Source organism: Puma concolor, chromosome C1 (assembly GCF_028749965.1).
Source record: "Puma concolor isolate L17-30 chromosome C1, mPumCon1.1.hap2, whole genome shotgun sequence".
Classification (NCBI taxonomy): Eukaryota; Metazoa; Chordata; class Mammalia; order Carnivora; family Felidae; genus Puma; species Puma concolor.
Window position 1 is genome coordinate 160,842,864 of NC_141674.1, and position 15,251 is coordinate 160,858,114.

At 33.8% G+C, this 15,251-nt stretch overlaps 1 protein-coding gene across 2 annotated transcripts in view; it reads right to left on the reverse strand.

Moving 5' to 3' along the window:
* TLK1 (tousled like kinase 1) overlaps positions 1-15,251 on the reverse strand; it is a 197,692-nt gene that overhangs the window by 30,457 nt on the left and 151,984 nt on the right. For both annotated transcript variants that reach the window (XM_086718881.1, XM_086718880.1), the window contains exon 12: positions 3,110-3,176. In XM_086718881.1, coding sequence (XP_086575007.1) covers positions 3,110-3,176 — 67 coding nt within the window. The remainder of the gene's footprint in view (positions 1-3,109; positions 3,177-15,251) is intronic.

A 15,251-nucleotide genomic window follows, 5' to 3' on the forward strand; every position in this document is an offset into this window, starting at 1 on the left:
CTTCTGAAATGGGGAAACGAATCATGCCTGTTTCAGGCGGAGTGTGGAAATAAGTCACTTAGTGAATGAGTGAGCAATGATTTCATAAAGTGAGAAAAACTGAAAATATTGAAGAATTCTTGATATATATTTAAAAAAAGGTGCTGCACAGCAATTTTCCTAATCTCAGAAGAAAAAACTAATAAGCCCCTAAGCCCCAGAAATATCTATTTGTTAGCCATGGACTTACTTTTGGAGACTTCTGCTTACCTTTCATTCCTTACTCTATCACTTTCACAGCTTTGGATTTATTATATTTCTAACCCCGCAGAACAGCACAGAATGTGAACTGAACTTTATGATTTATTCAATGGTAAATATACTTTTTCATATTTCAGTTTACCTATTCACAATTATTATGATGATCTTTACAAAATACAATGCACATCATAAATTATTCATTTCAAAAAAAAGTAAGTAGGTCTTCTAGTCCCGTATGTCCAAATAACATGGGCCTCCTCAATAAAATAAGTTTCTCTTTCGGTGCCCACAAATTTAATCTAGTAATTTGACTGAACTTTAAGAGCCTGCTTCGGCTTAAAGACAGAATGAAAGCAAGAGTATGTCAGGCTCTAAATCTAAACCGTAAGCTGGCATACTATAGGTTAATTCCTGTGCAGGTTACAAGGATCTCAAATATACACAGATCAGATCCAGCCTATGGTAGAAACCATATGGTAGTTACAACTTGGGTACAGTTCATGTCAGCTTAATAAACCCAGGAGCGAAGGGAACTGCTAAAACAGAGGTCATAACATCTTTTCTCTTAACTGAAGCTTGTTCTCTGTGTATTAAAAGTGTCCAATCTACTTTTTTAGAAAACAGAATGACCTGTTTTAATGGCCTATTTTCCAGTTGTGCTTTGGAATGCCAAATAACTTTTTAAAACATGTGACTTAATGCTTATTATTTAATTGTGCAACTCAAAATTTATATCCAAGTGGTAGGCAGGCAACTCTTGTTGACTTGTGCTCTAAGATGACACTACTTACTCAATTCTGTTCTCTGTATGTACTACCAACAACTTTCTTTATAATGCATTCATACATTCTTCTCACCCAAAATAGCCTCTTAGAAGAAAATGCGAGAATTCAAGACATGAAAGCATATTTCAGCATTAGTAGTTTATCCACTCTCCCAAAATATTCCATGATGTTGGTCAAAGAAAAGTACTGTTGTAAAATGGCTAAGAAGATAAAGTTAGAAATCTAGAGCTGCTCAGTAAATATGATAAAAGCTGAAAAAATAAAGCAGGAAAATGATTACGGAGGGGACAGTTATCAGAAAGAATGAGTAATACAAAACATGGAGAAGTCAAACACAGGGAAAGAGGCTAATATGGAGGTTAGAAGAGAAAGGGTAGTATTTTACAACAGTTTGCAACTATTTAGATAGTGTCTAGATGTGTAAGTATACCTCCCTTAAGAATACTTACAGAAGTGTTTCAGAGAAACCAAATATTTTCAAAGTACCAGGAAAGCTTTAAAGTCAACCAAACACAACCAACCAAGACCAAAACCAACCCTTCTCTGAAGCTTTTCAAAAAGCAAAGTATTTTTTGTAATACAAATAGCCGATTTCTAATATAACTGCTTTGTAATTTCAGATTTTATGTAACAGGTTTTCATAAAATAAGATACACATGTACAATCTCATTATTAGAATAATTTAAAATGAACTATTTTATTATATGTAAAAATAATAACCCTCCAGTTAAAGTGTTCCATTATCATGAAAGGCTGGTTTGAAAATAATTGATAAATCTTTATAGGGGACATCAAGCATAGGTCTCTATGAATTCATTATGACAACTGCTTAGGTGGGCACACAATACTTATACTAATTCTGTATTACAAAATCCCCCAACAGTCTCATTACAACTCCATCTGTTACAGAGAATAGACTGAAGTTGTCTACTGTAACCCAAAGAGCAGGAAAAATAGTCAATAATTACAACAGAAGAAAATACACTTTAAGAAGAAAAAAAAAAAGACCAGAATAAATCATTTCACAATCTACTGTTAAAGTATTTGGGGTTGAAACTTTTCTGAGTAGGGGCATAGACAGATACAGCATAGTTAAAAACGCTAATGCAAATTACACATATATGTGGACACATTTATGTATCTTTTTCTATTCTCTGTAATGGCAGGGGTCTGAAAGCAGGTTGATGGCATTCCAAAAACAAAACAGTACATAGTATGATGGCAGCTGCTACCAGAATGGGTTTCTCTGTCCTACCTCACAGGAAGACAACTTCACAGAAGCTATCTTTGATTAGTTCACTAACTCACTTTTAGCAATTATTCAGCCTATTAAAAAAAATATGTAAATGATGTGACAAGCAAAAAGCAGAATTAAAAAATTTGGTCAAAGAAAAAGAATTTTACATCTGTCATTAAGTTCATTTTGAGTGGGAAAATCTATTATTTATTTGAAATAGTTTGAACTAAAAAACTGTAAAAACAATGAACTGATTACAATTTCGTAGTTTACAAATCAGTACAAAGCTATACATTTAAAAAATTTTACTATAATAACACGTAGCAACATTTTAATAAATTATATCACTTTATACTATTATTAATGATTAAGGCTCTTCTAAATTTGCCAATGTACATATTTTAGTTGAAACATTTACTCAAGCATTTGATAGCTTAAAACTTAAGCCAAAGAACCAAGTTTGTTATTAATTTATAATTATTTCAGTTTATTATAAATGGACACAAACAATATGGAAATTTACATTTCATCTTAAAAATGAAGCATTTTTACAAAAATAGTACTTAAACACAGTAATCTTAAGACCCTGAAAGTCTGGCCAGGAGTCACTTCTCCACTACAGGGACACGGTATTATCAGCATCTCAATGTTTGTAAGCTGCCACAAGGTAAAAGGCATGTTATTTTAACATATTCAACTTAAAAGGACAACTTTAATGCCCCTCTTTTTTTCTGTCTGAGCTTTGGGTATTTTCTCTCTAAGCTGACTTCTCCAACGAGAGACTTACAGTAACAACTCTCCATGACCTCTGGTAACAAACTAAAATTCCAGCATATGCTTCACATACCTTTTTGAGATGTCCTAGTCTAAGTTTGAAAATTTCTTCCTGTTCATGATATTCTGCCAAAGTCAACCTGTCAAAAATGAAATTGTAATTCTAGATATTAAGATGAATACTTATTACTTCTTATTAATAACCAGCAAAAGAAGATTAATGTTTCTCAAAATGCTAAAATGTTGACAACTTTCAGTCCAGAATATAAGCCAGAAGTCCTTTAAAATATTCTTCAAAATATTTCTAACACTTATAGATGGAACACCTAATTGATAAATTCTGCAACTATTTAATGAGTGCTATGTATCAGGTGATGTTCTAGAATTTCAATCCTAAGGATACAATGGAAAAGACATTTTCTCCTTTCATCTTAGTTTGAACTTACACTCTAGTGGGGATAAGGAGGCAGAAAACAACTTAAAAAAGAAATAAAATAATCCCAAATAGCAGTAAATACTATGAAGAAAACAAAAAGGGTGGTTGATAATGACTGACTATATTACACTATTTGCAGTGAGTATTAGGGAGGCGGTCTTGACCTAAAAGTCAAAAAGAAAACTACAAGAGAACCTGGGGGAATATGTCCTAGATATAGGACAAGTGCAAGTGCAAGGATGCTAACATGGACACAGGGTGGCATACTGTAAGAAGAGAAAAAAAAAAAAAAAGTAAGCATCAAAACAGTCAAAGAGGCTGTGAGAAGTAGGAGAGGTAAGCAGGGGCCAGCTTACAATGGACTTCCAGACCAAGGAATGAATTTCATTTTATTCTAAGAGCATTAGAAAATTACTGCACAGTCCATCCAGTTGAGTACTGGTTTAAAAAAAAAAAAAAAAAAGAAAAAACTAAGACATTTTTCTATTTTCTGCTTCCATGTGTTAGTGAGAAAAAAGAATGCTAATACTATAGTCAAAGCATCAAATTCTTAATAAAATATAAATAGACATAAGAATTTAAATCCTGAAAAGTACTTTATGGTTATTTTATTGTTAATTTCAAACATTCCTATAGAACACTGAAAAATAACTAGCTTATTATGTAGGTCTATAGTAAGACATACATAACATTTCCTAAGGAAAAATGATTCTGTTTTCTGATAAAGTAAAAGAAGAAAAACCACTCTACAATAAAACAACTTCCATTTCATACCCCAAAACTGAAAGAATTGCTTTTATCCATCATACTCAGGGCCCGTTCGTTTACTTATGTGTTCTGGGGGTACTTGGTGAAGCTCCTAACCTAGGTATGATTTATTTATGTTTTTCATTCAGGTCCCTCAGCAACATTTAATATAAATGCTACTCTCCTTTAGCTAGATGTTAGTTAAATTCACTAATTCTAAAGAAAGGGCATTCAAAGGAAACAAACAAAACCCTCCAAGAAATTCAGTTAGTATCCCACTAGAAATATCTTAAGAGTGAAAAAATAAACATTTAAAATTAAATCAGTCTTAGGTTAACACAACTGCTGGATTTTGTTATACCAAATATAACAACAGTGGATAGTTGCAGCAGATGCTTAAAGCAAATTTAGAGAAATAAGTGTTGCAGTGTGAATACAGATGGATTGAAAGAGGGAGAAGAGGGAAAGGTGATGTTAAAGGAAAGGATTTGGAAACAAAAATTGGTAAAAATCTCTACTAATCCAATAAAGAAAAGCTGTAAGAATTTTTGGTGAATGGTTTTTGGATAGGCATATATACCACCAGTGAAAATTTGGTACAATTTGAATTTCCCATAATTTTTGAAACTGTTTTCTACTAAGAAGTTTGGCTCTTATGCAAACTTGCAAAGCCTTTACATGTATAAATGGCTGAGAATTTCTGTAATTTGGAGGTAAGGATATTTTGTTGTCTTTAGTTGGTGTAGTTTTCAATAGCTACTATTCTTGTGAGTCAATAATGAATTAATCTCAATTAGCTCCACGATGATTTAGTTTGTTGAATACTGTCTGGTTAATCTTATAGCATAATGTAATACATACTTGCTTTCAAAAGCACTCAGTTCCAGTTGTTAATATGCTTTGTGTTGTGGTTCAAATCATCCACATCCCCATAGCTAAAGCAAATGCATACAAATACTCCCTCCCCACATTTACTTAGTAATAATTCTTCACTGATTTAAAAACTTGGACCTTAGAGCATTATTTCATAGGTCTCACATTTCATAGGTCTTTATTGTATGTGTTAAACACATACAATTCTCACTAAAGCTTAATGGTAACTTTCATCAGCAGGAGAATTTAGCTATTTACTTCCTGCATTTTAATGACTACTACTATAACTACTAACTAAGCTTCAAATAAACAGCAAAATATATAAATTTACCAATTTTTCTCTGCTTGGTTTTGATGCATTAATAAGCAAATTCTATAGAAAGCACTAAATACTAGGCTACTGACTTTCTAGACAGTGATTCTTACCACTTTATGATCGTGGATATCTAAAAATAATCTAAGGAAATTTATAAACACTCTCTCCAGAAAATATCACATATACATAAATCGGGGGGTTCACAGATCTCCATTTGATAATTCCTATTCCAGGGTCTTGTCTCACTAAATAAAATGCAAAAGAGACATTTCTTACATTTCTCTATCAGGAGGTACTTGACGTATTAGAACTTTTTAGATATCTCTGTTGTCTACTTCCAGTAAGGCAAAATGTTTTTAGATAAAATGTGATTTTAATACATAGAATGAGAAGAGGTAAGCTAGAATAATGTTAATTTTAATGGCTACATAATTATTTTTATGATGTGTTTTTAAAGATCCTAAAAAAATTCACACTCTTAAGCAAGTCTGTTGGTTAGGTTATTTAGCAAATCTTTTATTCACAGATAATGAGAAGATAAAGTCCAACTCCTCCCTGTATGAGTCATACCTGATATTATTGCCTGAATGATTAATATTTTATTATGTTCAAATATACGTATATGTGTTTATTTAGGGGCATGCTAAAAGCTCCTAGAGTAGGTTTATATAAAACTTTATTTTAAAAGCCAAGAAATTTAAAATAAGACTTAACTCTTGATAATCTTTCATAATGAGTCTAAATGGATGAGCATTTTCTTAATGTTTTTTTAATTTTTATTTTTGTGACAGCATGAGTGGGGGAGGGGCAGAGAGGCAGGGGACAGAGGATCCGAAGTGGGCTCTGTGACGAAAGCAGCAAGCTCGACACAGGGCTTGAACTCACGAACCAGGAGACCATAACCTGAGCCGAAGTCGGATGCTCAACCGACTGAGCCACCCAGGTGCCCCTAAATGGATGAGAATTTTATTTCTAATTCAAAGAGCTGTTTTACAATAGTTTGATAGAAATGTGAGATGACTGTAATAGAACTAGAACTAGAACAAATAACAGGAAAAAAGGGAATACCTGATAATCAATTCTTCAAAGACATCCTGTTTAAGAAGGAAATTAACCTTAAGTCTCAAAGTTAAAGAATGCAAGCTATGGTAAAGAAGACTGTTACAGGCATTGAAGAAAAAAAAAAAGGCAAGCCCATTTATTTGCATAATTTACTAACAGGTTATGAGCCCTGCATTGAGGATTAGATTTTTTTTTTAATTTTTTTTTTTAACGTTTATTTATTTTTGAGACAGAGAGAGACAGAGCATGAATGGGGGAGGGTCAGAGAGAGAGGGAGACACAGAATCTGAAACAGGCTCCAGGCTCTGAGCCATCAGCACAGAGCCCAACGCGGGGCTGGAACTCACGGACCATGAGATCATGACCTGAGCCGAAGTCGGACGCTCAACCGACTGAGCCACCCAGGCGCCCCGAGGATTAGATTTTTTAAATGGAGGAAGGTGAGACATGAGACTAGTTTGTCTTTTTTTTTTTTTTAAGTTTATTTATGAGACGGAGACAGAGAGAACGTGTGCACACATGTGAGCACGGAGGAAGAGCAGAGAGAGAGGGAGACACAGAATCCCAAGCAGGATCAGTGCCCATGCGAGGCTCGATCCCATGAACCATGAGATCATGACCTGAACCAAATCAAGAGTTGGACACTTAACCAACTGAGCCACCCAGGAACCCCAAGACTAGTCTGCCTTTGAAAAGCCCCTCAAAAAACTAGGAACAGAAGTTCCTCAACATGATACAGGGAATTTATTAAAAACCCACAACTAACATCATACTCAGTGGTGAAAGACTGAAAGCTTCCCCCTTAAGGTGAGGAAGAAGACAATGATGCTTTCACCATTGCTATTCAATATTGTACTAGAAAGTTCTACCAGAGGAGTTAAGGAAAAAAAACAAAAATGTAACATAATGCATGAGAATTAGAAAAGAAGTAAAACTATCTTTATTTGCAGATGACATAACTCTAGATGTAGAAAATCTTGAAGAACGAACAAGAAAAAACCACGAGAGCTAATAAATTCAGCAAAGTTGCACGATACAAGATCAACCCACAAAAATAAGTTGTGTTTCTACACATCAGCAACAAACAGTCTAAAAAGGATATTAAGAATACATTTCCATTTATAATAGAATCCAAAATAATAAAATACCTAAAAACAAATTTAACCCAGGAAGTGACTTGTACACTAAAAACTAGTAAACAGTGCTAAGGAAATTAATGAAAACGAATTAAATAAAATGACTTCTATGTTCATGGATTAGCAGACTTAACATTGTTAAGAGACAATCCTCTCCAAAGTGATCCATATATTCAGTATAATCCTGATCAAAATACAAATGGCTCATTTTGCTGAAATAGAAAAGCTAATTCTCAAATTCATACAAAATTGCAAAGGAGGCTCAAATAGAAAAAACAATATTGAAAAAGAACCAAGTTATAGGACTCCCACTACCTATTTCAAAACTTTCTACTACAAAGTTATGGTCATTAAAATAGTGTGGTGCTACCATAAAGACAGACATTGACCAAAGGTATAGAACGGAGTGCAGAAATAAACCCAAATAACCATCGCCAGTTGATTTCTGACAAGGGTACCGAGACCTTTCAATGGGGGAAAGAATGGTCTCTTCAACAAATGGTGCTGGGACAACTAGATAACCACATGCAAAAGAATGAAGTTGGACTCCTGCCTCACTCTATATAAAAAATTAACCAAAAAGGAATCCATAATTTACATATAAGGACTACTAGAAAACTATCAGAAGACAGCACAGGGGTAAATCTTTATGACCATGGATTTGATACCAAAAGCATGAGCGAAAAACAAAACAATAAACTTAAGCCATAAAAATTAAAATAAAAGGACATTATCAAGAAAGCAAGACAACTTACAGAATGGGAGAAGATATCTACATATCATATATCTGATAAGATGTCGTATTCAGAATATATAAAGAACTCTTATAACTCAACAACAAAAAGACAAACAGCTTGATTAAAAACTGAGCAAAAGACCTAGATACCTATATAAAGACCAGCAAGCCCATTAAAAGACATTGAACATAATTAGCCACTCAGGAATATAAATCGAAACCACAATAAGATGACCTTTTATGGACACTAGGGTGACTGTAATTTAAAAATGGAAAATAGGGGCACCTGGGTGACTCAGTTGGATAAGCCTCTGATTCTTGATTTAGGCTCAGGTCATGATCTTGGTTTGTGGGCTCGAGCCCTGCACCAGTCTCCTCAATGACAGCATGGAGCCTGTTGGGGATTTTCTCTCTCCCTCTCTCTCTGCTCCTCCCTTGCTCTCTCTCTCCAAAAGAGGGGGGAAAAAAAAAGGAAAATAAAAAGTGTTGCCAAAGACGCAAAGAAATAGGAACTCTTGTTTATTGCTGGTGGCAATGTAAAATATTGCAGATGTGAAAAAGTTTAGCAATTCTTCAAAAATTTAAACATAGAATTACCATATAATGCTGCAATTCCACTCCTAGGTATATACTCAAAAGAAATGAAAACATATGTCTACACAGACACTTGTACATAAATGTTTATGTCAACATTACTCATAACAGCCAAAAGGTGGAAACAATCTAAATGTTCATAATAGATGAATGGATAAACAAAGTGCGCATGTACATGCATATACATACAATGGGATACAGTCAGACATAAAAAAGAATGAAGTACTGATACATGCTACAACATGGACACACCCTGAATACATTATGCTAACTGAAAGACAGTGAACTCTCCAGAAAAGGCAAACACATAGAGAAAACTGTTACCAGAAAATGAGGGAAGGAACAAAGAGGAATTAATGGGAATTAATGATTATTTAATGGGTATGAGGTGTTCCAAGTTAATAAAGTTTTGAAACTAAAAGGGTTGCATACATTGTAAACGCACTTAATGCCACTGAACTGTACACTAAATGGTTAACTTATGTGAATTTCACCACAATATTTTTAAAAAAGCATCATTGTGAAAAAGAATGGAGGTGTGTGGGAAGGATGAAACTAGTCTGCCTCCGAAGAGCCCAAATGTTCTCAATGCAATTAACAGTTGAACTGAGAATAACTTATACCAAGTGCTAATGTGGTATGCAGAATAATGGCCCTCCAATGATGTCTATGTTCTAATCCCTGGGACATGTGAATATGTTAAATTATACAGCAAAGGAGAATTAAGATAGTGAATGAGTTGACCTTAAAATAGGGAGTTATTTTGAGAAGAGATGACCGCTTCTTGAGGTTCACAGATTAAGAGGAATTGTGTTTTGGAGTGGATTATACAGATTCTCACCCATACCTGATTTCGATAATGAGATTCAGAACATTTGAGATGATGAAATTTAGATGAGATTTTTGAATGCTGAGTTGATGCTGTAGTGGGGTTGATTCTTTTGGGGATGTTGGAATAGGATGAATATATTTTACATGTAAGATACGAATCTTGGGTCAGAGTAAAGACTGATAGGCAGAATAACTGCTTCCAAAGTTAATACATCCTGATCTTTGGAATTTGTGGACATGTTACCTAACAGGGCAAAAGATTAAATGGGATAAGGTTGCTAATTAGCTGACCTTAACATAAAGTGATTATCCTGGATAATACAGCTATGAGTACACAGAACAAAGACAAAAATTTTTTATCTAAAGGAAACTAGGAAAAGACACAGAAGAGGGAACATCTGGGCTTGATTAAAGAGGATGAGCAGAAGGAAGCCAGGAAAAAGAAACGGTATATAAGGCCATTGTAGCTCAAGAGCACAGCATGTAGATATGCATGCCAAAAAAAAAAAAAAAAAAAAATGAATGTATAGTGTATGTAGATTAAGGAAGTTTTTCTACTGATTCCTAAGAGTTTTAATCAAAGATTAATGCTGAATTCTGTCTGATGTTTTTTGTTTTGGCATCTGTTAAGACTATCATATGATCTTTCCCCTTATATGGAAAATTACATAATTTTTTTTAATGTTAAAAAAAAATTTTTTTTTTAATGTTAAACCAACCTTACATACCTAAAATAAATCCAACTTGGTCTTGACGAATTAATACATGGAAAAATCACACTGATTTTTTTTTTTAATGTTAAACCAACCTTGCATACCTAAAATAAACCAAACTTGGTGAAGATAAACTATCATTTTTACATTATTATATGTTGGGTTGCTTATATTTTATTTAAGATTTTTACATTTGGCTTTATAAATGAGATTAGGCTGTAACTTTCCTTGTTTGTGTCATCCTTATTAAATTTTGACATCTAGATTATGCTGGTCTCATAAAATAATCTGGAAGTATTTCTGACTTAACTATTCTTTAAAAAAAGTTTTAAAAAGAGTGGCACTATTTCTTCCTTAAATGGATGTTACAATTCATAAATGAAGTCTCTGTACCTGGAGTTTACAATTCATAAATGAAGTCATCTGTACCTTTTTAATTACAGATTCAATTTCTTTAATAGTTATACAACTATTTAGACTTTTGTTTCTTCCAATGTCAACTTTGTTAAGTTAGATTTTTCTAGAAATTAACCCATTTCACAAAAAATTTCAAATTTAAGCCATTTATTTATTTTTTTAATGTTTATTTATTTATTTTGAGAGAGAGCAAGCATGAGTGAGGGAGGGCAGAGAAAGAGGGAGAGAGAGAATCCCAAGCAGGCTCTGCACTGTCAGGGCAGAGCCAGAGTCTCCATCTCAGGAACCATGAGATCATGACCTGAGCTGAAATCAAGGGTCAGATGTTTAACCAACTGAGCCATGCAGGGACCCCTTAAGCCATTTATAATATGTATTTTGTTTTCCTTTAAATATCTGTAGACTCCGTAGTAATATTCCTTTTTTCATTCCTGATAATGGTTGTCTTCTCTCTTTCTCAATTTTATTAGTTTAGCTTTTAGGGGGAAAAAACACATTTTTTTTGGATTGGTTGATTCTCTGTATTGTATATATTTCCTGTATTGTTAATTTCTGCTCTTATCTTTTCCCCTTTTCTTTGGTTAAGTCTATTGCTCATCTTCTAACTTACTGAAATGGATGCTTAATTTATAAAGTTTGAGTTTTTCTGCTTTTCATATATATGTACATGAAGCTATTAATGTCCCCCAGATACGGTGTCAGATTTATCTCACAAATTTAGCCACACAGCACTTTCACTATCACTCATCCAAAAATATTTTTCTCATTTCCATTGAAAATTTTTTCAATACCTTTTTTGTTACTGATTTCTAGTTTCATTCCACTGTGATCAGAGGTCATATTCTATGATTCTAATCCTTTAAGTTTCACCCAGGAGTTCTACCAAACATTTAAGGAAGAAACAATGCCCAGTCTTATACAAACTCTTTCAGTCTTTTGAAATTTGTTGAAACTTAACTTTATGACCTAACATGGTAAATTCCTATAAAAGTCCGTGCTTAAAAAAGAAGATGACACATTCTGCAGGTGTTAGGAGATATTCTGCAAGTGTCAAATTTGTCAGTCTCACTGAAATTTTCTATACCTACACTGTTTTTTGTTTTGTTTTTTTAATTTTATCTATATGTTCGGGGCACCTGGGTGGCTTAGTCGGTTAAGCATCCAACTTCAGCTCAGGTCATGATCTCACGGTTTGGGAGTTCGAGCCCTATGTAGGGCTCTGTGCTGACAGCTCAGAGCTTGCAGCCTGCTTCAGATTTTGTGTCCCCTTCTCTCTCTGCCCCTCCCCAACTCGCATTGTCTCTCTCTCAAAAATAAACAAACATTAAAATTTTATCTGTATGTTCAATTACTATAAAATGTTGTATGCTGAAATCTATTATGATTTGTGGATCTGTTTATATCTCCTGAAAGTACAATTTTTTATTTATCTTGAGGTCATATTATTACATGCATGCAAATTTAGAATTACTGTATGTTCCTGGTGATTTGAACTTTATTTATAGTTCTGAAATAACCACTATTTCTTCGTACTTTTTTTGCCTTAAAATTTTACTGAGTCTCATACACAGCATTTACCTGGAATATTTTTGTCTTAACTTATAGTCCCAATATCTTTTTTTCATCCTTTGGCTACTTTTAAGAATTTTTCTTCTTTGCCTTGCTTTTTCTGAAATTTCATTATGATGTTCCTAGGTGAGTATTTCTTTTTATTCATCCTACTTGGAATTCTTTGGCCTCTATAAATCTACAGATTGATTTTGTTAATCTGTTTTAAAATATTCTCAATTATCTAATCTTCAAATATAGCTTCTGCTCCATTCAAGATGGTTTTTCTATGGTCAGGTGACTTGTCTAGTAAACAAAAACTGAGCAATCCAATAAAAAGAAAAAAAAAATGGGTCAGGGATGAGGCAGGATAAATCAACAGTACAAATAAAGACCAGATTTAAGCCCTAATAAATAACGGATGAAATGAAAATAGATTAAAATGCTCCAATGAAAGATTTTTCAGGCATGATTTTTTAAAAAATCAATTAAATATTTATCAAAGCCAATAAAATGTAAACTACCAAAGGTGAACTTTAATGTACACTGTACACTCTGGGTGACAATGATGTGTCAATGGAGGTTCATCAACTGTAACAAATGTCCCACTCTAGTGGAGGGTACTGATAGTGGGGAAGGTTATATGTGGGGACAAGGAGTAGATGAGAACTCTTCTACTGTCTGCTCAATTTTGCTGTACACTAAAACTGTTCTAAAAATAAATCTTATTAAGAAAAGTCTATTATGTTATTTATAGAAGACAAGTAATCCATTAAATAACTTTATGCTACATAAAATATAATCTTGAGCTAAAATTAAAGCTTTCATGAGAAAACACAGTAACCTCTAAAACTTCATTAATATAAAATATAAGGTAAAATATTACTGTTTACTTTGCAATCATCCTCTGTGAAACATGAAATGCATAAATAAAATCAGGATATTGAAAATATATTTAACATGAGGCCAAATCTTAATTAAAATTAATTACAAAGGTCATTAATTAACCCAGGGGTCATTTACACATCCATAGATAATACTATCTTATGCAAACTACTCTGAATAATAGAAGTCTTTGTGACTAAAATTAGAAACTACTACCTAAAACACCTGACTGAATCTTGCTGGTAGATAAAAATCCGTAAAGAGCCAGGAACCATGCAAGTACTTTACATTTACATGTATTACCTCATATCATCTTCTCAACACTATGATGTAGGTACTTTTAAAAGTGAAGAAATGTAGGCTCAAAAAATGTAGCTTACAAAAAATAACCACATCTGACCATCTACAGAAGTTAAAGTCCTAACCACTACATAGTAGGTAACTTCTTTTTCTAGATTAACTTCTTGACAGAAAAATAATTAGGGGCACCTGGGTGATTCAGTCAATTGAGCATCTGACTTCAGCTCAGGTCATGATCTCACAGTTTGTGAGTTTGAGCCCCGCACTGTCAGCACAGAGCCTGGAGCCTACTTCAGGTTCTCTGTCTCTCTCTGGCCCTCCCCTGCTCACACTTGGTCTCTCTCCAAAATAAATAAACATTAAAAAAATTTAAAAAAGAAAAATAATTAAAGATTCAAAGTCTCTATGCTAATTATACCAGATGTTTTACAAACACACTAGATGTTCTAGTTACCACTAAACAGTGATTTAAAAGGAATTTTTAGAAGACAGTTGCAAAGACTTGGGCATCTGGGTGACTGAGTCGGTTGAGCGTCTGACTCTTGATTTTGGCTCAGGTCATTATCTCACGGTTGTCAGACTGAGTCACAAGTCAGGCTCCACACTGACAGTGCAGAGCCTGCTTGGGATTCTCTTTCTTTCTCTCTCTCTCTCTCTCTCTCTCTCTCTCTCAAAAAAAAAAAAAAACAAAACAAAAAACAACAACAAAAAAAGGCAGTTGCAGAGTATAGCCACCAAAATCAAAGTATAATAATATATGAATCAACGTCCTTCTACGGCTTCTTTTCCCCATTTAAAGCTGCATTTATATAAACATGCAATAAAACTACTATGTAGTATCACTTCATTTGCCATTCCAAGAACACAGAGCAGTATAACTTCAGGGTTAGTTCTCAGTCAACATATACAATAAAGTGTGGTGGAAATGAGATAACTCTATGATTATTAAACTACAGTTAGGGCTATCAGCACCTTGGAAGACAAGTAGTAAGCAAAACACCTGTAACAAACCAGAAAAATGGTCTACTGAGGAGAAAATGAAATTCAACCCAATGCTTATGTACTGGAATTTATCATTTACTGACCACTTTCCATATGCCAGGAAACTGTGCTACATATTGGGAATATAGAGCTAAAAACGTGAGATAAATGCTACAGTATATACACAGGCACGTATAAAAGGCTATGGGCACCTAATCTGAGGGGAGAGACAATGGGAAGAAAAAACGTCAGAGGTGGCTTCCTATTGAAAGTGGTATGTGAGCCAAGCCTTAAAGGATGGATAGGAAATGAGACAGGTGAAGAAAAGGAAAGAACAAGATGTACGAAGGCACAGAAACAAGAAAGCTCAACCCATTTAGAGAACTAAAAGAGTTTAACGTAAGATGCAGAAGGCAGATATTGGGAGTGAAGTGAAAGAGAAAAATGAGAAAAATAAGAAGGCCTACAAAGAGTCCTTCATGAGGGTGAATTTTATGTTAAAGCCAGTGAAGGAGGTTAAAGGTGAAACTGACATGAAGAGAATCAATTTTAACAGTAATCTAGGTTAAAAAAAAAAGAGATGAGGTTCAATACTAAGATGGTGGCAATGATGGACAAATACCAAGACGCCATAGAAACA